The sequence below is a fragment of the Scatophagus argus genome, chromosome 17 (genome assembly GCF_020382885.2).
Source record: "Scatophagus argus isolate fScaArg1 chromosome 17, fScaArg1.pri, whole genome shotgun sequence".
NCBI classification, from domain to species: domain Eukaryota; kingdom Metazoa; phylum Chordata; class Actinopteri; family Scatophagidae; genus Scatophagus; species Scatophagus argus.
In genome coordinates, this window is record NC_058509.1 from 1,669,493 (window position 1) to 1,693,480 (window position 23,988).

At 42.4% G+C, this 23,988-nt stretch overlaps 6 gene segments (V, D, J or C); 4 read left to right on the top strand and 2 right to left on the bottom strand.

Annotated features, from left to right (window-relative positions):
• On the top strand, window positions 1–2,160 carry LOC124075043. The segment is given in 2 exon segments: window positions 1–860; window positions 1,076–2,160. Coding segments are annotated over 2 exon segments (363 nt in total).
• A 99-nt stretch (window positions 2,161–2,259) lies between these two features.
• On the bottom strand, window positions 2,260–3,779 carry LOC124075016. The segment is given in 2 exon segments: window positions 2,260–2,763; window positions 3,628–3,779. Coding segments are annotated over 2 exon segments (471 nt in total).
• Window positions 3,780–4,361: 582 nt separating this feature from the next.
• LOC124075029 lies at window positions 4,362–4,927 on the top strand. The segment is given in 2 exon segments: window positions 4,362–4,417; window positions 4,525–4,927. Coding segments are annotated over 2 exon segments (384 nt in total).
• A 2,260-nt stretch (window positions 4,928–7,187) lies between these two features.
• On the top strand, window positions 7,188–7,673 carry LOC124074901. The segment is given in 2 exon segments: window positions 7,188–7,243; window positions 7,351–7,673. Coding segments are annotated over 2 exon segments (375 nt in total).
• A 2,567-nt stretch (window positions 7,674–10,240) lies between these two features.
• LOC124075023 lies at window positions 10,241–11,387 on the top strand. The segment is given in 2 exon segments: window positions 10,241–10,293; window positions 10,397–11,387. Coding segments are annotated over 2 exon segments (387 nt in total).
• A 10,536-nt stretch (window positions 11,388–21,923) lies between these two features.
• Window positions 21,924–23,450, bottom strand: LOC124075183. The segment is given in 2 exon segments: window positions 21,924–22,427; window positions 23,293–23,450. Coding segments are annotated over 2 exon segments (471 nt in total).
• Between the last annotated feature and the right edge of the window lie 538 nt (window positions 23,451–23,988).

Here is a 23,988-nt window from a genome sequence, read left to right on the forward strand (position 1 = left end):
TCTTCATTTTTGTCCACAATTAACTGCCTCCACAACATAACGAATAAGTCTACAGATGTTTTCATGTTTATATACTTCATACATCACTGACAGCCAGTGTGTGATCTTCCCAGTGAGAAATAATGGACAGTGATGTAGAAAGGCTTACAGACAGGTACAGGTCCCAGTTAAGGACATAAAACATGAGGGAAGAAAGAAACACTGGAATCCATGACAAGGACACAGTGGAGGTGGGCTGGTATATGTAGTGAGTGACTGATGAGGGAATGAGGTGCAGCTGAGGAGGTTGGCAGGAAACTGCAGGGAGGATGAGAAAAGTGGGAACAGGTGTGAAGATGGATGAGGCAGTCAGGTGATGGAGGAAGGAGGGAAAGTCTGAGGGCATCTGGTGTGTCTCTCTGTCACTACATGGACTTGAGACAAAGAAATCTGTCCACCCGTAACTGATGAAGACTTCCATGTCTTCTGGCTCTGCCCACATGTCCAACAGGTCTGGTTGGAGTCTCGGTCTCAGCATCCCCTCATCCCTCATCACTGCTTTACTTGTTCAAAATGTCCACATTACAAACACCTACAAACATGTCAGACCTGCTGCTACCAGATTCTTCAGTGTCCTCTGCATGTAAATGTGTAGTTGGGTGGTGTCAGCAGTGAGGGGGAAACAGCAGGACATGTTGAGGACAGCTACAGTCCACTGACTCTGTGTGTTTGCATATGTGTCCTGCCTCTGTGCTCCCAGCCGTTAAGAGGCCAGTGTTGATCAGTGGCTGTCCAGGCCTTTCAGAGCCACTGACCTGCCGGCAGCACAATGATGATGTCCCTGATCCTACTGCTGCTCACCCTGGGGCTCCTTGTTCAGGGTGAGACTCTCTTCTGAAAACTTTGCTTCAGGATGCAGCCAGGTTCACCACAGTGATGTTCTGCTGTGATGGAGAAACAGTGAAACAAGCAGCATTTACCTTCTTCCATCTGTTCTCCATGTTAAAGAGATGATCCTCTTCTGTTTGGATGTTGATCATCTTTCTCCACACTGGATTTGTCTCAATAACCTTCTGCTCTTTTTCATGTTTTCCAGATTCATCAGGAGAAATCATCCTGACTCAGTCTCCTCAAACTCAGTCTGTTGTTCCAGGGCAGACTGTCTCCATCAGCTGTAGAGCCAGTTCAAGTATGGGTAGCTACCTGCACTGGTACCTTCAGAAACCTGGAGAAGCTCCTAAACTTCTAGTTTATTATGCTACAACTCGTTACTCTGGAGTTCCTGATCGTTTTAGTGGAAGTGGATCTGGGATTGACTTCACTCTGACCATCAGTGGAGTTCAGGGTGAAGATTCAGGAGTTTATTACTGTCTACAGTGTGGTTACAGCCTCCCGTTCACACAGTGAAACAACATTGTACAAAAACCTCCTCAGCTGGAAGAACTGATCTGAATCAGCAGCAGCACAGAAATGAAAACACTAAGGCTTTCAGTAAAATACACTTTAGACAATAACAGGGATAGAAGGTAACTGTCAGTATAAAAGGAATATGTGTATTTCTTTCTATAATAATATTGTTGCCGTTTATTCCAAATTTTTTGAAAGTCTGACAATAATGTAAAATGTAAAAGCAACAATATGTTCAGTTGTGGTTTTTACTAATGTCATTAGAAAAATGAAATTATTTATAAATATTAATTGCATGCTGAATGAATTTTTTTTCTTGGTTTATTTTGAAAGAAGAAACTTTATTTTAAGAACCTGAAAGCAGAAAATAATCAAGGAACTTTAACTCTGATAATGAATTGAGATTGTTTTCAATTATATCTTTTTTATTCTATTCATTGCCTTTCTCTCAGTGACAAAATCTTTTGGTAAACTTATACTGTCTCAGTTTAATATAATTTGACTGAAAATGTCAAATTAAACTCAGATAGTATCACTTTACGCAGATGACCCTCTGCTTTTTATGCAACATTAATAAAAATCCTCATGATTTATATTTTTAAATTGAGATTTAACAACGCAATCACGTGGCATGAGGATATTGTTGGGTAAACATCAGTAATAAAATAAAGTTTTTAATCACCAAAGATGATTAATTTTGATAAAACTGGAATGACTACAGAAGACATCCACAGTCTTAAACCATTAAAAAGTCATCTGGAATAAATTGACTTCATACTATCAACCACACTGTGTTGACTCTGTGCATGAAGCTGAGAAATGTATTTATTATATCACAAATATCAGTGGAACAAAGTCAAGAGACGTGTCACATTATAATACACATGAGAAACTCTTTATTGTTTGAAAATGCTGACAACATGAAGAAAGGCAAGAACACTTTAATGTTGAAACACGTCAAGACAAAGAGAGAAGAAGAAAGAGAGAACAGACTGAGAGCAGAATGAGAGTAAAACCAGTAGCAGAGTCCCAGTGAGTCAGCTCAGGACTGGGAACACTGGTCTCTCCTCAGTGTCTCTGAGAGTGGAGTCTGGGAGCCCTGGGTGGCCTCACAGGTCACAGAGCCCACCTTCCCCCACTGGTCTGCAGGGAGCCTCAGGGTGCTGCTCCAGCTGTAGCGGCCGTCCTTCTCCAGCACCCCGGGGCTCCTGCTCTCCTCCCAGCTGCTGCTGCCGCTGCTGCTGCCGTCCACCTTCCAGGACAGACTCCAGTCTGAGGGGAAGCCCTTGTTGGCCAGACACATGAGCGTGGCCTTCCCCTGCTGCAGCTCCTCACTGGAGGGGGGCAGCACCGTCAGGGTGGGGACGACTCGACCCGCTGCACAGAGACACATTAATAAAGTTTATATGAGCTCAACTAAACTCCATCCTGTTGGCTGCAGCAGAGGAGGCTTCTAGTTCTGTTGCTCTTCCTCAGATTGGATGAAACTGCTCTTAAACGTTTCACTTCCCCCTCTGAGCTCAGTCACCATGGCAACAGACAGGCATCACTGCTGAACCATGGCAACAGACAGGTTTCAGTACCACAGAGGAAAAGTTCAAACTGACACAGTAACTTTGGAAAGTAAGATTTGTTTGATAAAATAAACATTCAGAAGGTTTTAGCTTAAAATCTGACATGTGGGATGAAGATTGTGAGACTTTTCTTGTTTTAACTTTCTCAAATATTTCTTGTCTGAAGCCAAAAGCTGATAAATGATGAAATGTGTTTGTTCTCTTCATGTAAGCAGGAATCATCACTGAACAGTCAGGCTTCATTACTGAAACATTCAAATGAATATTTTTAACTACTGAACCACTTTTTCAAACTCATAAAATCCTCACAGAAAATACGTTGAATGACTTCATCAGTCTGGGAGAAAGATCGAGTCACACCCATGAACACTGAACTCTGAACTACAAATTACTGACCTGAAATATTAGAAGTTAAAGTTTTAAAATATTTTCTTCAGACACAGTAATTCTGAGTAGTTTTCTACAATTAAAATTGTCAAAATTTAGAGAAAAAACTTCAGTCATGTTGATTTCAGTCTGGTTTACAACAATGTGAAGCCTTCAAGAATTTGATCAAACACATCAAATATCAAATTTCCAACAAAACATTGCAGTAAGGTCTACAGATGTGTAATTCAAACAGTAAAAATATAACATTTGGTTGATTAACAGAGTAAAATGTACTTACCTCCAACATCCAGTCTGGTTCCTCCACCAAAAGTCCACCACAGTGATACAAACTGATTGAGCCGCCGTACAAAAACCTCTGACTGTAGAGAGACACGGCTCTCTGACTTTGACACAAACACACTCAACAAACACATTCCCAGTTTACCCAGTTCATGTCATAACTGGATAAAGTGTTTAAAACACAAAATATGAACATGTATTTGAGGTTTATTTTTTTGTGAATTGTTCAAGAAATGTACATGAAATATTAATTTCTCTCTCAGTAACACAAATTCAAAAAGGATCATTGAAAAGAAAATCTCTCCAATAAATCTTGACAAATGTAAATATAATCACAAAAATATTTATTGTAGATCAATATGAATGGAAAATAATATTTGTTTGTTTGTGTCACATTGATGTTGATTTGTGTGGTTGTGTATTAGCAGAATTCACAAAATATTCTGTGGCAACAATTGTCCATCAAAATGATCCCAAAGCCACATACAGATGAGCTCTGACACAATCCTAATCAATACTGTGATAAAGTGATTGATCCATTGATCAGCAGCATCATGAGAGCAATCCAAGTCCCTGCTGGAGTCAGTCAGAGCATTTCCATAGAGAGCCACTTTGCATCAGCAGCACCATGCTCCAGTGCTCTGGGAGAGTTTATAGTCCTGAGAGTTGAACACTGGATGACTGACAGCTGTCCTTCATGACAACAGAAGCCACAGAAATCCTCCTCATCAAAAACATGACTTTGATCTGCGTCCTCATCTGGACTCTCCTCTGCTGCTGCTTCACAGGTAAAGTCCAGAGAATCAAACTCCTCTCCTCTATGAACATCCGTCCCTCTGAAATGAAGCCCACAAAACCATGACGCTGCTTTATGTTTTTGTCTCTGTGTCCTCAGAGTCCAGAGGACAGGTCACAGTGACTCAGCCTGCAGCAGTGAGCTCTGCTATTGGAGGCTCCGTCTCCATCAGTTGCAGGACCAGTCAGGATGTTCCAGGCTGTAGCAGTGCTTACTGTTTAAGCTGGTACCAACAGAGAGATGGAGAAGTTCCTAAACTCCTCATTTACTGGACTAGCACTCGACAGTCAGGGATTCCAAGTCGTTTTACAGGCAGTGGATCAAACTCTGACTTCACTCTGACCATCAGTGGAGTCCAGGCTGAAGATGCAGCAGTTTACTACTGTCAGAGTGCTCACTATATCAACAGTCAGTGGTTGTTCACACAGTGAAAAATGGTCGTACAAAAACCTCCCTCAGTCAGACTGAACAGAAACTGAACTGACTGCTGCAGCTGGAAGCTCCTGCAGAGACTGATACACTTCACTGAGGACACAGACACTGTACATGCTTAATTATAAAAGATATAAAAGATTTAATATTATTGTTTACCATGTACAGCAAGGTCCATATTAAGCATTTGCCTCTGCACACCATCACATGGAAATGAAACGCACAAGATGTGAGCCAAGTGAAGTCTTTCAGCTTTAATTTAAGTGCTGTGACAACAGTTTTTGGTGCCTCATAAATGGTGGATCAGACTAATACAATTACAAATTCAAGGATTGTTTTTAATACTTTAGTGAAAATCCTTTGCAGTTAATGATTGCCTGAAGTCTTGAACCCATGGACATGACCAAATGCAGATTTTCCTTCTGCTGTTGCTTGGTTGTCATTCTGTCTGCTTGCAGTCTTGTCTTCAGTAAGTGAAAAACCTGCTCTGTTGGGTTGAGATCAGATGACTGACTTGGCCAGTGAAGAATATTCCATTGCTTTGCCTTGACAAAGTCTTGGGTTGCATTTGCTGTTTCATTTTGGGTCATTATTGATCTACAATGTGAAGGAGCGTCAGTTTTTTATCATTTGGCAGAATCTGAGCAGAGAGTATCGTCCTAATCACCTCAGAATTCATCCTGCTTTTATAAGCAGTCAGTTTCTCAATAAGCACCAGTGACTGAGTTCCACTGGCAGCCATACATGTCCATGCCATAACCCTACCTCCACCATGTTTGACAGATCATGTGGGAGGCTTCAGATCATGAGCTGTTCCTCCTCCATACTTCTCTCTTCCCATCATTCTGGTACAAGTTAATCTTGGCTTCATCAGTCCAGAGAATCTTATTCCAGAACTGGGCAGACATTTTAGGTGTTTTCTGGCAGAGTCTAATCTGGTCTTTCTGTTCTTGAACCTTTCCAGTGGTTTGCACCTTGTTGTGAAGCCTCTGTACTAACATCCAAGAAGATGTCTCTTGACTGTGGACTTTGACAATGACACGCTTACCTCTTCAAGACTGTTGTTGGCTCAATGTTGTGAAAGGGTTTTTTCCTCACCAATGACAGAGTTATACAATCATCCACTTTAGTTGTCTTCTGTGGTTTTCCAGGCCATTTGGTGTTGCTGAGCTTGCCAGTTAATTCATTTCTTTTTAAGAATGTTCCAAACTGTTGCATTGGCCATGTGCGATGGTGCTGGTATCGCTACGATGGGGTAATTTTGTTTGTTGTTGTTTGTTTTATTTAGCATAATTTTTTTCAGCCTCCTTCACTTGCAGAGACACCTCTTTGGACCTCATGTTGAATGTTCTTGTGAGCAGCAACCAAATGCAAACGTAACACTCAAAACCAACTCTAGACCTTTATCTGCTTTATTTGTCATGGAATAACAAGGTTAAAGGTAATACCTGGGTGTGAAACTGCTTTGTCAGCCATTTCATTCAACATTTATGAACCACGAAAATAGGAGTGGGTGTATAACAAAGGCTGTTGGCTTATTCCACACTTTTGTCAGACCCCTTGAATTAAAGCTGAAAATCTTCGTGACAGTCTTGTTGACATGACTTCATACCTTATTCTGTTTCTGATTTGAAATTAATGAAAATGAAATTAAGTCACAAGACTCTTCACTTTTATGAAAATTTAGTACAAGAAAATCACTACTTGATCACATTTTCATTGTTTCCAACTGTCAATACCATCAACCACACGCAAGTAAGAAGACATGAATGCTGACATGTGTATTGAGAGATTCACAGAGAAAGAGAGAAATTTAAAATCTAAAATAAGATTTGTTATTTCAATTTATGCAGATGATAGTCTGTTTTTTTTATTATTCAGAAAATTAGAATGTTTTCAATTCAGAAATAATTTCTATGAAAAATTAATATCACATCCACATAAAATGTAGATATGGCTGGATAAACATTAGCAACAACAGAAGGTTTTGTAATTTAGGATGTAATCATCTTACCATATGTATTGCTACAAAAATAATGAATATACAGTAGATAAAACTAGAACATCTGCAAAAAATATCCAAGTTTTCTGGAATAAACTGACTTGTTGCTGTTACTTGGTGCACTGACTGATGTTCCTAAAATGTCACATACATGAAGAAAAGAAAGTCAAAAGACGTGTCAGTCAGAGCATTTCCATAGAGAGCCACTTTGCATCAGCAGCACCATGCTCCAGTGCTCTGGGAGAGTTTATAGTCCTGAGAGTTGAACACTGGATGACTGACAGCTGTCCTTCATGACAACAGAAGCCACAGAAATCCTCCTCATCAAAAACATGACTTTGATCTGCGTCCTCATCTGGACTCTCCTCTGCTGCTGCTTCACAGGTAAAGTCCAGAGAATCAAACTCCTCTCCTCTATGAACATCCGTCCCTCTGAAATGAAGCCCACAAAACCATGATGCTGCTTTATGTTTTTGTCTCTGTGTCCTCAGAGTCCAGAGGACAGGTCACAGTGACTCAGCCTGCAGCAGTGAGCTCTGCTGTTGGAGGCTCCGTCTCCATCAGATGCAGGACCAGTCAGGATGTTTATGGCAGTAGCTATTTACACTGGTACCAACAGAGAGATGGAGAAGCTCCTAAACTCCTCATTTATGCTGCTAGCAATCGAGCATCAGGGATTCCAAGTCGTTTTACAGGCAGTGGATCAAACTCTGACTTCACTCTGACCATCAGTGGAGTCCAGGCTGAAGATGCAGCAGTTTACTACTGTCAGAGTTTTCATGTTATCAGCAGTCAGTATGTGTTCACACAGTGAAAAATGGTCGTACAAAAACCTCCCTCAGTCAGACTGAACAGAAACTGAACTGACTGCTGCAGCTGGAAGCTCCTGCAGAGACTGATACACTTCACTGAGGACACACACACACACACACCCAATAGTGTTAGAAAATCAGCTAATGCTGACAAGTATTTCAATAAACTCTTCATTTTTCATATTATCTAACAATATTACCTATATTATATTATGTATTAATATGACATATTATGCATAACACACACACACACACACATACACACAGACAACAGTTTCATAGTGGAGTGCCTGAAATGTCTGATAACTCCGACCAGTGAGACAACAATCTGTGCTGGAAACTACAAACTCCTTCCAGGCTGGTGTGGATAATGTTTTACTGGAAACATTAATGTCAGCAACGTTCATAATCACACATTTGTAATAAATTCGGTTGTTTGGAGCAAATCAGTGATTACCTTTCAGAATTTAAAATGGAAACTCAGAGGGCAAACAATCAGATCATCTCATCTTGTCTTCTCAAAGGGATCATCTAACATTAAAAATGCTGCTAAGAAAACCTCTGAGGATTTGATTTAAAATGTCTGCTGTTTTAATTTAAGACACAACATGACAGCAGTCATTGTAATGATCTGTGTGGACATCATTGAGTTCATTGCTTGGCCTTTATTGTTTTAATATACGCAAAAACATCAGCATTACTGCAGGAAACACTCAGTCAAGTCAACATTCATCTTGTGATGAATGTGGAGACAGAGATAGAAGTAGTTATCACTTTATGCAGATGATGCACTGCTTTTTTATTCTCCTGAAAATCTTTATTAATATTGACATTTTGTGTCAGATCAAAATGATAGTTTAGTGAACAAGATTTGAACATTGCACATGTATCCTCAAGGGAAAACAGTTGTAATAAAGACTTTGCATTAATAATAATCTAATTACAACTGCTGATTTGATGAACATCTTTATTACAAGATACAAGAGATACAAGATAGGTTTATTTGTCACACACACAATCATACACGGTACAATGTGCAGTGAAATTCTTTATGTCCCTGCTACCAAAAAATAGGTAAATAAAAATTTAAATTTAAAGAAAAATAATAAAATTAAAATTAAATTTAAAAAAGTGAAAATGTGCAGTATTTACATGAATGGTATTTACATCTAGTGCATGTAGTGCAGGTGGGAGTGGGATTGTCCAGATTAACGCTCACTGTTGAGCAGACGGATGGCCTGGGGGAAGAAGCTTCTCCTCATCCTCTCAGTGTTGGTTCTCAGGCAGCGGAACCGACGGCCTGATGGCAACAGGGAGAAGAGTGAGTGTCCGGGGTGATGGGGCTGCCTGAGGATCTTCTCAGCTCTCGACCTGCATCGTTTGGTGTAAATGTCCTGCAGGTCAGGTAAGGCTGTTCTGATTGTCCGCTCAGCTGAGCGGACTGCCCTCCTAAGGGCCGAGAGGTCCTGCTTTGTGCAGCTGCCCATCCATGTGGTGATGCTCCCACTCAAGATGCTCTCAGTGGTGCAGGTGTAAAAGTTCCTGAGCACCTTGAGGGGGAGCCTGAAGTCTCTGAGGCGTCTGAGGTGGAAGAGACGCTGCCTGCCCTTCTTAACAGTCCTGTGAATGTGCAGTGACCAGGACAGGTCCCGTGTGATGGTCACACCGAGGTATTTAAAACTGTCCACCCTCTCCACCTCAGACCCGCCGATGCAGAGTGGACGGATGTCCTTCTGCTGCTTCTTCCTGTAGTCCACAATCAGCTCCTTAATTTTGCTGACAGCAGGAGGTTATTCTCCTGGCACCAGCTCTCCAGGTGGGTGACCTCCTTCCTGTAGGCCTCCTCCTTGTTGTGGGAGATTAACCCCACGATGGCTGTGTCGTCAGCAAACTTTATGATGGTGTTACTGTCTGATGTGGACACACAGTCATGTGTGTACAGGGAGTACAGCAGGGGACTCAGCACGCAGCCTTGGGGGGATCCAGTGTTGAGGGTGAGGGGGGATGAGCTATGGGGGCCCACGCGTACCACCTGTTGTCTGCCAGTAAGGAAGCTGTGGATCCACCTGCACAGGGAGGAGTTCAGTCCAAGATCACACAGCTTGTTTACCAGTCTGGAGGGGACTATGGTATTGAATGCTGAGCTGTAGTCCACAAACAGCACTCTCACATAGTTCCCCATCCTAATGTCTACGTGGGAAACTGTCTTGTGCAGCAGGAAGGTTATGGCGTCGTCTGTGGATCTGTCTGGGTGGTATGCAAACTGTAGGGGGTCCAGGGTGGGGGGCAGAGAGGAGGTGATGAATGTTTTGACCAGCTTCTCAAAACATTTCATCACCACAGATGTGAGGGCTGTGGGGCGATAGTCATTGTAATTGATAGTCATTAACTCTTGAAACTATCAAAATAAAACAGGCCAGTCAGAGCATTTCCATAGAGAGCCACTTTGCATCAGCAGCACCATGCTCCAGTGCTCTGGGAGAGTTTATAGTCCTGAGAGTTGAACACTGGATGACTGACAGCTGCCCTTCATGACAACAGAAGCCACAGAAATCCTCCTCATCAAAAACATGACTTTGATCTGCGTCCTCATCTGGACTCTCCTCTGCTGCTGCTTCACAGGTAAAGTCCAGAGAATCAAACTCCTCTCCTCTATGAACATCCCTCTGAAATGAAGCCCACAAAACCATGACGCTGCTTTATGTTTTTGTCTCTGTGTCCTCAGAGTCCAGAGGACAGGTCACAGTGACTCAGCAGCCTGCAGCAGTGACCTCTGCTATTGGAGAAACCATCTCCATCAGATGCCGGACCAGTCAGAATGTTTATATTTGGAGCGGCTACCACTATTTATCCTGGTACCAACAGAGAGATGGAGAAGCTCCTAAACTCCTCGTTTACGGTGCTAGCTATCGAGCATCAGGAATTCCAAGTCGTTTTACAGGCAGTGGATCAAACTCTGACTTCACTCTGACCATCAGTGGAGTCCAGGCTGAAGATGCAGCAGTTTACTACTGTAATAGTTATCATGCTATCAACAGTAAAGGTGTGTTCACACAGTGAAAAACGGTCGTACAAAAACCTCCCTCAGTCAGACTGAACAGAAACTGAACTGACTGCTGCAGCTGGAAGCTCCTGCAGAGACTGATACACTTCACTGAGGACACACAGTGAACACACAAAACACTCTGATTTTTAATTATTTTTCTCTGTTTTTCCATAGTTAACTGCTCCACAACATCACAAATCAATCTACAGATGTTTTCATATGTGAAATACTTCTCTATCATCAGTATTTACAGACACCAAACACCACAGAACTACGACTTTCTAAATCAAAGGCAATATGTGTTCTTCAAGTGAGAAATAATCTGGAGCCAAACGGAGGGAGAGAAAGAGAAGACATAAACCAGCGGTCCCAGTGATTATAATGGGAAACGTGAGGTCTTTGTATGGGGAGGACATCAATAAGATGACTGAGTACCTTAGATTCTGTGAGGACACCACCATGCCCTGGATCTCCATTGACTTGAAGGCACTCCTGAACAAGAAGAAGAGGGCTTTCAGGTCTGGAGACAGAGAGGAGCAGAGGAGGGTGCAGCATGAACTCAGAGACATACTGAGGACATATAAAGACAACTACAGGAGGAAACTGGAGGCCAAACTCCAACAGAACAGTGTGAGGGATGTGTGGACAGGAATGAAACACATCACAGGGATGAAGAATCAGAATCAGAATCAGAATCAGAATTCCTTTATTAATCCCTGGAGGGAAATTCTTGTTTTTACAGACATTGCACATGCAGTATTCCCGACCAAGAAAGGAGAAAAGTGCAGAGTATAAAAATAGGATAAACAAAAAACTAAAATCTCAAGTACAGGTATTTACAAAAAACTGTATTCAAATCTTTAAGAAAAATTTAAAAATACAGGTATGTACATGTGTAAAAGAGCCAATATGTACATTGTATATACAGAGGAGGAAAGACATCTAACCCTAACCCCATCAGTGAGCCTGGACAGGGCAAACCAGTTTAACCAGATTTTTAACAGGTTTAGCTCACCTCCTGTCACCCTGTCGACACCCTCAGCCTCCCACACACCCACGCTGTCCCAAATGGCTCGACCCACCCCCCAGCATTCTCCTGTACAGCACCTCTTCATCTGCCCCCCTCCTCCTCCTCCACAGAAGACATCATCAGCCCATCAGTGACCACAGGCCAGGTAAGGAGGCAGCTTGAAAAACTACATCTGCTTCAGGCCCTGATGGCATCACACCCAGGATCCTGAAGACCTGTGCCAGACAACTGTCTCATGTATTGTGACATCTGTACAACCTGAGCCTGAGTCAGGAGAAAGTCCCGACACTGTGGAAGGTGTTCTGCCTGGTTCCAGTCCCCAATAATACGATGCCATCTGACCTGGCAGACCGCAGACCAGTCGCCCTCACATCTCATATGATGAAGGTCCTGGAGAGACTGGTCTTAGCCCAGCTGAGGCCACGGATGAGGACGTTTCTGGACCCCTTTAGGAGTCGACAATGCCGTCATCTACCTGCTGCAACAAGCCCATTTGCATCTGGATGGTCGAGGAGGCCCTGTAAGGATCACACTCTTCGATTTCTCCAGTGCTTTCAACACCATTCAACCTCAGTCTCAGTTCCTATGCTTTCTGGCTGCTGTTTTGGTCACTTTTGAATGCTGGCAGCTACAACCCACACAAGTGGATCAGGTAGTGCAGCTCATCTAGGATGGCACATCAGTGCGAGCTGTGGCAAGAAGGTTTGCTGTGTCTGTCAGTGTCCAGAGTACGGAGGCGCTACCAGGAGACAGGCCAGTACATCAGGAGACGTGGAGGAGGCCGTAGGGAGAGCAACAACCCAGCAGCAGGACCGCTACTTCTGCCTTTGTGCAGGGAGGAACAGGAGGAGCACTGCCAGAGCCCTGCAAAATGACTTCCAGTAGGCCACAAATACGCAAGTGTCTTCTCAAACGGTCAGAAACAGACTCCATGAGGGTGGTATGAGGGCCCGACGTCCACAGGTTGGGGTCTTGCTTACAGCCCAACACTGTGCAGGACGTTTGGCATTTGCCAGAGAACACCAAGATTGGCAAATTCACCACTGGCGTCCTGTGCTCTTCACAGATGAAAGCAGGTTCACACTGAGCACATGTGACAGACGTGACAGAGTCTGGAGACGCCGTGGAGAACGTTCTGCTGACTGCAACATCCTCCAGCATGACCGGTTTGGCAGTAGGTCTGTAATGGTGTGGGGTGGCTTTTCTTTGGGGGACCACACAGCCCTCCATGTGCTCGCCAGAGGTAGACTGACTGCCATTAGGTACCGAGATTAGATCCTCAGACCTCTTGTGAGACCATATGCTGGTGCGGTTGGCCCTGGGTTCCTTCTAATGCAAGACAATGCTAGACGTCATGTGGCTGGAGTGTGTCAGCAGTTCCTGCCAGATGAAGTCACTGATGCTATGGACTGGCCCGCCCGTTCACCAGACCTGAATTCAATTGAGCACATTTGGGACATCATGTCTCGCTCCATCCACCAACGCCACGTTGCACCACAGACTGTCCAGGACTTGGCGGATGCTTTAGTCCAGGTCTGGGAGGAGATCCCTCAGGAGACCATCCACCACCTCATCAGGAGCATGCCCAGGCGTTGTAGGGAGGTCATACAGGCACGTGGAGGCCACACACACTACTGAGCCTCATTTTGACTTGTTTTGAGGACATTACATCAAAGTTGGATCAACCTGTAGTGTGTTTTTCCACTTCCAATTTTGAGTGTGACTCCAAATCCAAACCTTCATGGGTTAATAAATTTGATTTCCATTGATAATTTTTGTGTGATTTTGTTGTCAGCACATTCAACTATGTAAAGAACAAAGTATTTAATAAGAATATTTCATTCATTCAGATCTAAGATGTGTTATTTTAGCGTTCCCTTTATTTTTTTGAGCAGTGTATATTTTTTTTTTTTTTGTAATTATCTTTTTATTTGGAAAAAGACCACAATTAAACTTACAGCTTTTCGACATTTTACATAGCACACTCCGCCCATTTTCCTTGTTTTAGTCCTATACATATGTAATAAAAAGAAAATTTAAAAAGAAAGAAAGAAAAAAGAAAAAGAAAACATCCAGATGTCGCAGTTTTCCAGTGTCAAGACTCAGTCCTTAAATGCCTTACAGTCCGTATAATTAAGATGACACTGCTCATCCGTATTCACCCACTTATTTCAAAAAACAGTAACTATATACAATTGAACTGAAGGGAGTTTACATTATTACATTCTTCTCAACTATAGAGGGAAAGTTGTTAAAACCGGGTGTTATACAAAGTTATACAAAATCTGTTCTCGTTGGGGTTACAAAATCAATCCATTTTTGCCAAATTTGGTAGAATTTATCTTTTTGAGCCCTCAGAGAGTAAGTCAATTTTTCCATCTTAAATATTTCTAAGGTTACCCCATACCAATCGTGTATGGTAGGCGGAGTTGTAGTTCGCCACCTTCTGGTGATTGATTTTTTACTCGCCGCCAAAAGGGCCTGGAGTAGCTTTATATCCCTCCTCTGTTTCAAACACACTATATGGCCCAAATAAAGTGACTCTATGTCCATGGGTAGATAAATTTTGAATACTGTGCACAATATTTTATAGATACCCTTCCAATATGAACTCAGCTTAGGACATTCCCAGAATATGTGTGAGTGGTTTGCCTCCCTTGACCCACACTGTCTCCAACAGATTGAACCTTCATTATTGTATCTTTCCTGGTGGGGGGTCTTAAAAAATCTTACTATATTTTTCCAGCAGTGTTCCCTCCACTCCATAGAGTTAGTTGAGGACCACTGAAAGCTGCATATTTCCCCCCACGCCTCCTCCGAAATTTCTATTCCTGCTTCCTTTTCCCATTTTTCCTTAATGTACAAGGTATTTTCATTTTTAATCAGAAACAGAGCATTATACAATTTTGAGATTGATTTGGAGGGAACCGAACCGAGGGCCGACCTTAAAATCCTGAAGAATTCCGACTCTGTTTTTGAGAAGTCAGTAGGCCTGCACTTCTGGTTGAAATAATGTCGCAGCTGAAGGTACCTGAAGAAATCCCCCTGTTCTAGGCCATGTTTGTCTCGCAAGTATTGGAAACTCTGTATTGCGTTTTTGTGTGTGAATGAAAGGTAGGTTGTAAGGCCTTTCTGTATCCAGGACTTAAATCTTTTATCCCCTCTATTGGGGATAAATTCTGTATCATAAGCACACCATCTAAAGAGCCTGAGCATGTTGTGAATTTCGCTTGATTTAACCACTTTTTGCCAAATCTTTAACGTAAGATTAATCCAGGGGTTATTTCTCTCTTCCAATTGGGCTATCAAGCCTCTATCTACGATTACAGCCTGTAGAGGTAAATCTAAACTAATTTCAGATTCTAGTTCCTTCCATCTAGCTTTATACTCACTATTGCACCAATATAGTAGAGGGGTTAGCTGTGCAGCATAAAAATATTTCTTTAAACAAGGAAGTGCCATTCCTCCTTTCTCTTTTCTCAATTGTAGAACGTTAAATCGAATTCTGGGCTTTTTACCTTGCCAAATAAACCTAGATATCCATTTATCCCACTCCCTAAACTGATTGTCATTTATTTCCACTGGTAAAGTCCGAAAGATATATAAAAGTTTTGGGAGAGTGTTCATTTTAATTGCGCTAATCCTCGAGTTTAGATTTAGAAAAGGGATAAGATTCCATCGGTGCAGGTCTGATTTTATTTTCAACGATAATGGTCCATAATTTGCTTGAGACAATTTTGAAAGGTCTTTTGTTACCATTATTCCTAGATATTTTAATGATTCTGCTCCCCAGTCCAGGTTATATTTGTCTTGCATGCTCTTTGGTGCCGTGAAGTTCAAAGTCATGACCTGTGTCTTTAATATGTTGAGCTTATATCCTGATAGATTCCCATACTCGTTCAACAGTGACATCAAACCCGAGAAGGACCTCTCCGGTTGCCCCAAAAGAACCAAAACATCATCTGCAAAAAGCATTGCCCTCTGTTCAGTTCCCGCCACCTCAACGCCTCCAACAGTGTCACTCTGTCTAATTAATTGTCCTAAGGGTTCTATAAATAAGGCAAAAAGGAGGGGGGATATTGGGCAGCCCTGCCTCGTTCCCCTCTCCAAAGTAAAAGAGTCAGAAAGATCCCCGTTAACTTTAATTCTTGCCGTAGGCTTATCATAAAGGGTCTGAATAACTCTTATAAATCTCTCCTGAAAGCCAAATTTTGCCAAAACCTTATATAGAAACAGTCATCTAACCGAGTCAAAGGCTTTCTCTGCGTCTAGACCTACAATTACTGCTGGTGTCTTGTCTTTCTTTATCTGTTCTAGTATATGTAGAGTTCTTCTTATGTTGTCCAGAGTCTGTCTGTGTCGAATGAATCCTGTCTGATCTAGATGGATGAGATCAGGTAAGAGTATTTCTAGCCTGCGTGCTAAGATTGATGTAAACAACTTGTAGTCTACGTTGAGAACACTGACAGGCCGGTAGTTACCACATTCTTGTTTGTCTTTTTGCTCTTTTGGAATGACTGATATAATTGCCTCCCTCCAAGAGGGTGGAAGTTCTCCTTGTTGTAGGATCTGGTTAAATGTGTTAAGTAGTAATGGTGTTAGTTGTGGCTTCAAGGCCTTATACCACTCTGAAGTGAAGCCGTCAGTGCCTGGAGACTTACCGGCTTTCAATTTGGAGATGGCTAAATTTAATTCTTTTACAGAAATTGGTTGGGTAAGACTGTCATTTTGTAAACTACTGAGTTTGGGTAGTCGTAATGAACTCAAAAATGTATCTATTTGAATTTCATCTGAGGCCCGGGGTTGAGAATACAGCTCCTTGTAAAATATTTCAAAGCTCTCTTGAATTTTCTCTATTGTATTTTCAACTATTTTTGTTTTTGGATTCTTTATTTTGTAAATTGTATTTTCCATTTGTTGCTTCCTTAGCCTATATGCTAGCAGTTTTGCTGATTTACTTCCTGCCTCATAATTCTTTTGTTTCAAGAAGACCCACTTTTTTTGAGTTTCTAGTGTAAATATTTCGTCAATTTCGCTTTGGAGTTTTTTAATTTCCTGTTTCAAATTGGGGTTTATTTTATTACTGTCAGCTAGTTGTAGCTTCTTTAATTTCTCCTGTAGGTCTGATAATTTCTGTCCTTTAATTTTCTTCATATGTGAAGTAATAGAGATAATTTTCCCCCTCATTACAGCCTTCAATGCATCCCAAAGAATTGCTGATGATACTTCTCCTGTGTCGTTCAAGTCTAGATATTCTCTAATGTCTTCCTTTAATTTCTCCAATAGTTTTGAGTCATTGAGTATATTTGAATTCAGCTTCCATACAGTTTTCCTTTTTTTCCTTCCTAGCGCTAATGACATAGAGATAGGGCTATGGTCTGAGAGGTCAATTGTTGCTATGTTACAATCCCTGATCCTAAATTTCTCAGAGCTGAAGACGAAGAAGTAATCCAGCCTTGCGTAAACTGAGTGCGGGTGGGAATAGTATGTATAATCTCTACTAGTCGGGTGAAATTCTCTCCATACGTCTATTATGCCCAACTCCCTCATCAATGCTTTCAGCTTCCTAGTCAGAGGCTGGTTTTGTGTAATTGATCTTGAGGAATCTAGTGCTGGGTTCAACCTGATGTTAAAATCCCCCCCGCATATTATCACTCCCTGGGAGTTAACCATTAAGTCAAAAACCCGTCTGTATAGTAACCAGTCACTTCCTGGAGGGGCATAGACATTTAGTAAAGTTATTAAAGATCCCTCTATTCTCCCAGTGATCTTAATATATCTTCCCCCCTCATCCACAGTCTCTGATATGTGTTCATAAGCAAGTACATTCGATATAAGGATAGCCACCCCTCTCTTGTGTCCTGCCTTAAATGACGCAGAGAATACCTGTCTAAAACCCATCCTTTGTAGTTTTGCATGTTCTGATTGACTCATATGTGTTTCCTGAAGGAAGGCTATCTGTGCTTTCTCTTTTTTCAATTTTGACAGAATCTTACTTCTCTTAATTGGATTCAGAACCCCATTCACATTAAAAGAAATTATTTTCACTAGTCCACTTTGCATTATGTCATTAGAGATGTATAATACTTGCTCTTCCTCTCCATATAAATAGTAGGTGATCCCTTCTTAACAGAATAACAGTAAAACAAACCAAAACAAAAACCTTGAACTTTTTCAACAAGAAACATTTTAAATTTTGTCCATACTTCCAGCCTTGAGGCTCTTTCACTCACCAGCCTCTGTTTTGAGGGATAACCTTTCTTCCCTAACTGGGTTAGAGGGCCCTCCGCTGTTTCAACAGCCACAACCAAACCTCTTCAGTGTCTCGACATCCCTCATAATGAATACAATTGTTTCGTCTAAATTGTTAATTTGTTAATGTTCAATTTTTACCTGCTCCGGAGTCAATATACCGTACCAATTATGTTGCTTCAAGTTAGTCTTTATCCTCTGTGTGATCGCGTCTAAACGCCTGCAGCTTCTCTCTGTATCCTGATGCTCCACTGGCTCGCTTCGCGCGTCGCGTCGCGTCCTCGCCGGTGACCATGACCACCGCTGGATCCTCTCGAGGAGGGACGCCGGCTGCGGGATAACTTTTACCGGTAATCCGCGGTCTGCCAGATCCGACGTCGCCTCTTCCACCGAGTTGTAGGTCTTAGTCTCGTCCTCATAGTGGACTCTCAGCCGGGCCGGGTACAAGGTCTGGAACTTAATGCCTTTGTCTTTCAAAACCCTCCGTGTCTCTGCATATTCTCTTCGCTTGGTCAGAATAAACGGTGCATAGTCGTGGTCGAGGTTGATTTTGCAGTTTCTCCACATAAACCCTTTCTTTTGCCATGCTCGCTTAAGCACATCTTCTTTCGTTCGGAAGCTGAGGAATTTAACAAGGATCGACCTGGGTTGGGCTCCCGCCGGTGGTTGCGGTGCCAATGCACGATGGGCTCTCTCTATCTGTAGATCCTTCGACTCGGGTATGTCGAGGTTCTCTTTAAGCAGCTTATCCACGAAGGGGATCATTGCTCTGGGCTCGTCCTCCACACCTTCGGGTACCCCGTATATCCTCACATTTTCCCTCCGTGTGCGCCCCTCCTGGTCCGCTAGCTTCATTTGGAGCTGCTCATGTAGCGTTAGCATTTCTGCTAGTACCTCCTCTGTATTTTGCAATCTGTCTTCGTTCTCCATGATCCTTGCTTCGGCTTCGACCAGCCTCGAATTAAACTTTGTCATTTCCTCTCTGATATCTTCAAGTTGTTTTTTGTTGTCTTGTCTAAAGTCGCGTATCTCTCTGAGGATGAGGGTCAGGTTCGCCGAGTCGCCCCCCCCTCCCTTGCTATCGCCACCATGGTTCGCCGAGTGTGAGCTATCGTCAGCATCCTCGCGTTGCTGCCCTTTGTTGCTTTTTTCAGAGTCCAAAGCAGGTTTTTTGCCCTTGATTTTAGACGTCATCCTCGCCCCTTATGTTCCATACAATGACCACAAGTCAATTATTATATTACTTCGATTTTGGGGCAAATTTCAATTTCTTTTGTCGAGAGCGCTTTCCCTATGCCACCATCTCGTTGGTGACCCGGAAGTCCCCCGAGCAGTGTATATTTTTACATACACACACTGAATTTGTCTTCTGGATTTAACCCATGCATAGTTGAACACATATGCATCACCCAGCAAATTACATGGAGAAACAACCAGGAGGAGTGGGCTGCCACTGTCAGGCAGCCGGGGAGCAAATTGGGGATTAAGTGCCTTGCTCAAGGGCACATCAGCTTGAGGGAGAGGGGCATTTTTCGCATTAACTCCACTCCATCACTCCGGTGGGGGAATTGAACCAGCAACCCTCCGATCACAAGCCGCTTCTCCAACCTCTAGGCCACGGCTGCCCCCAGGCAGGCAGGTCACAGTGTGTCCGTCTGGGCAACGTCCTGTCTGATGTGGCAGTCAGTGATGTAGGAGCTCCACAGGGAACTGTGCTTTCTCCAAACAGAATCACCTGAGACTGAATGTCAACAAGACCAAAGAGGTGGTGATCGACTTCAGGAGGAAGAGGACGCTTTCACAGCCACTACGGATCAGGGGGGAGGTGGTGGAGGAGGTGGAGGACTACAGATACCTGGGAGTGTTGATCGGCAACAGACTGAACTGGACATCTAACACCAAGGCAGTGTACAAGAAGGGGATGAGCAGGTTCTATTTCCTGAGGAAGCTGAGATCCTTCAATGTGTGCAGCAACATGTTGGAGATCTTCTACCAGTCTGTTGCTGCCATTTTCTCTGCTGTTGTGTGTTGAGGCAGCAGCATCAGAGCCAGCGACGCTAACAGACTTGATAAGATCATCAAGAAGGCTGGCTCTGTGCTCGGTCTCAGGCTGGAGTCTTTTGAGACCGTGGTGGAGAGGAGGACACTGAACAAACTGTTATCCATCATGGACAATGAACAGCACCTCCTCCACCACACAGTAGACAGACAGAGGAGCACCTTCTCCCACAGGCTGCTACAGGAAGTCTCTCCTGCCACATGCCATCACACTGAACAATAACAGCTAAAACTCTGCTCATAACATACAGTCAGAATCAGAATCAGAATCAGAATTCCTTTATTCATCCCTGGAGGGAAATTCTTGTTTTTACAGACATTGCACATGCAGTATTCCCGACCAAGAAAGGAGAAAAGTGCAGAGTATAAAAAAAAAAGGATAAACTTAATAAAGATAAGATAAACAAAACTAAAATCTCAAAGTACAGGTATTTACATTAGAAAATTTAAAATACAGGTATGTACATGTGTAAAAAGCCAATATGTACATTGTATATATACAATGAGTGTGTCCGTCACAGTGCTGAGTTTAACAGTTTGATGGCGACAGGCAGGAATGATTTCCTGTGTCGCTCTGTGGTGCATCGTGGGAGTCAGAGTCTGTTGCTGAACGAGCTCCTGTAGCCGATCAGCACATTGTGGAGAGGGTGAGAGGGAAAGTCCAGTATAGTTCTTATTTTGGACAACATCCTCCTCTCAGACACCACTGTCAGAGAGTCCAGTTCCTCTCCCACAACATGGCTGGCCTTCTTGATGATTCTATTGAGTCTGTTAGTGTCCCTCACCCTCAGGCAGCTGCCCCAGCAGGCAGCAGCATATGTGATGGCACTGGACACCACCGACTCATAGAACATCCTCAGCATCGTCCTGCAGATGTTGAAGGACCTCAGCCGCCTCAGAAAGTAGAGGCGACTCTGGCCCTTTCTGTAGACCATGTCCACGTTCTTGCTCCAGTCCAGCTTGTGGTCTAAGTACACCCCCAGGTATTTGTACTCCTCCACCACCTCCACAGTGTCCCCTTGAATGTTGATAGGGGTCACTGGAGCCTTAGTCCTCCTCAGGTCCACCACCAGTTCTTTGGTCTTTGTCACATTGAGCTGTAGGTGGTTTTTCCCGCTCCATGTGACAAAGTTGTCCACTACCGTCCTGTACTCTCTCTCATCCCGCCCAGTAATACACCCAACCACTGCAGAGTCATCAGAAAATTTCTGAAGATTAAAAATTTCTGAAGATAAGTAAGCGAAGTCCCTATGCATTTTATATGTCTTTTACATGTTTTATATTGTTTTGTATATTGCTATTTTAACATTTTTTGCATAGGTTATTCTGTTCTTTCACACTGTCATCACTGTGTGTAATGCTGCTGCTGCACTGCAATTTCGCAGCCTGGAATCAATGAAGTATATCTATTTATCCATCTTCTCACTGACAAAATTTGACTGTAAGTGAAGTTGTTTTGTCTCAATTTAAAATTCATTGAAAAAAATCCCAAATTAAATTAATATTATATAATGTGTATGATATTCTGCTATTTGTTCAAAATTTTGAGAATTCTTGTGAATTAAAATTTTATATTTAGGTTCACAGAATTAAAAACAGATTCACATGGCAAATGGATGTTGTTGGATAGTAACAACAGAAACTTTTATTATTTTGGCTGAAAGTGTTTCATCACCAAATATGATTAATTTAGAAATAACTGGAATGACCACAAAAGACATCCACAGTCTTAAACTATGAAAAAGTCATCTGGAAAAAATTGACTTCATACTATCAACCATACTGTGTTGACTCTGTGCATGAAGCTGAGAAATGTATTTATTATATCACAAATATCAGTGGAACAAAGTCAAGAGACGTGTCACATTATAATACACATGAGAAACTCTTTATTGTTTGAAAATGCTGACAACATGAAGAAAGGCAAGAACACTTTAATGTTGAAACACGTCAAGACAAAGAGAGAAGAAGAAAGAGAGAACAGACTGAGAGCAGAATGAGAGTAAAACCAGTAGCAGAGTCCCAGTGAGTCAGCTCAGGACTGGGAACACTGGTCTCTCCTCAGTGTCTCTGAGAGTGGAGTCTGGGAGCCCTGGGTGGCCTCACAGGTCACAGAGCCCACCTTCCCCCACTGGTCTGCAGGGAGCCTCAGGGTGCTGCTCCAGCTGTAGCGGCCGTCCTTCTCCAGCACCCCGGGGCTCCTGCTCTCCTCCCAGCTGCTGCTGCCGCTGCTGCTGCCGTCCACCTTCCAGGACAGACTCCAGTCTGAGGGGAAGCCCTTGTTGGCCAGACACATGAGCGTGGCCTTCCCCTGCTGCAGCTCCTCACTGGAGGGGGGCAGCACCGTCAGGGTGGGGACGACTCGACCCGCTGCACAGAGACACATTAATAAAGTTTATATGAGCTCAACTAAACTCCATCCTGTTGGCTGCAGCAGAGGAGGCTTCTAGTTCTGTTGCTCTTCCTCAGATTGGATGAAACTGCTCTTAAACGTTTCACTTCCCCCTCTGAGCTCAGTCACCATGGCAACAGACAGGCATCACTGCTGAACCATGGCAACAGACAGGTTTCAGTACCACAGAGGAAAAGTTCAAACTGACACAGTAACTTTGGAAAATAAGATTTGTTCGATAAAATAAACATTCAGAAGGTTTTAGCTAAAAATCTGACATGTGGGATGAAGATTGTGAGACTTTTCTTGTTTTAACTTTCTCAAATATTTCTTGTCTGAAGCCAAAAGCTGATAAATGATGAAATGTGTTTGTTCTCTTCATGTAAGCAGGAATCATCACTGAACAGTCAGGCTTCATTACTGAAACATTCAAATGAATATTTTTAACTACTGAACCACTTTTTCAAACTCATAAAATCCTCACAGAAAATATGTTGAATGACTTCATTAGTCTGGGAGAAAGATCGAGTCACACCCATGAACACTGAACTCTGAACTACAAATTACTGACCTGAAATATTAGAAGTTAAAGTTTTTAAAATATTTTCTTCAGACACATTAATTCTGAGTAGTTTTCTACAATTAAAATTGTCAAAATTTAGAGAAAAAACTTCAGTCATGTTGATTTCAGTTTGGTTTACAACAATGTGAAGCCTTCAAGAATTTGATCAAACACATCAAATATCAATTTTCCAACAAAATATTGCAGTAAGGTCTACAGATGTGTAATTCAAACAGTAAAAATATAACATTTGGTTGATTAACAGAGTAAAATGTACTTACCTCCAACATCCAGTCTGGTTCCTCCACCAAAAGTCAACCACAGTGATACAAACTGATTGAGCCGCCGTACAAAAACCTCTGACTGTAGAGAGACACGGCTCTCTGACTTTGACACAAACACACTCAACAAACACATTCCCAGTTTACCCAGTTCATGTCATAACTGGATAAAGTACAACTGGTATATGTACCTGAGGTTTTCTTTGTGAAATTTTGGGGAAATATACAAGAAATATTAATGTATTGTTCAGTAACACAAATTGAAAACATGACATCTCTCCAATTAATCCTGACAAATGTAAATATGATCACAATCATGTTTACTGTGAAATATAATAAATTAAAATAATATTTTTGTTAAATTTGTCACAAAATGATGTTTGGTTTTTTTTTTTTTAATTACGGCAAAGTCACAAAATATTGTGTAAGAAAATTAGTCCATCAAACTCAAACCAAACATACAGATGAGCTCTGACACATTCCTAATCAATACTGTGATCAAGTGATTGATCCATTGATCAGCAGCATCATGAGAGTAATCCAAGTCCCTGTTGGAGTCAGTCAGAGCATTTCCATAGAGAGCCACTTTGCATCAGCAGCACCATGCTCCAGTGCTCTGGGAGAGTTTATAGTCCTGAGAGTTGAACACTGGATGACTGACAGCTGTCCTTCATGACAACAGAAGCCACAGAAATC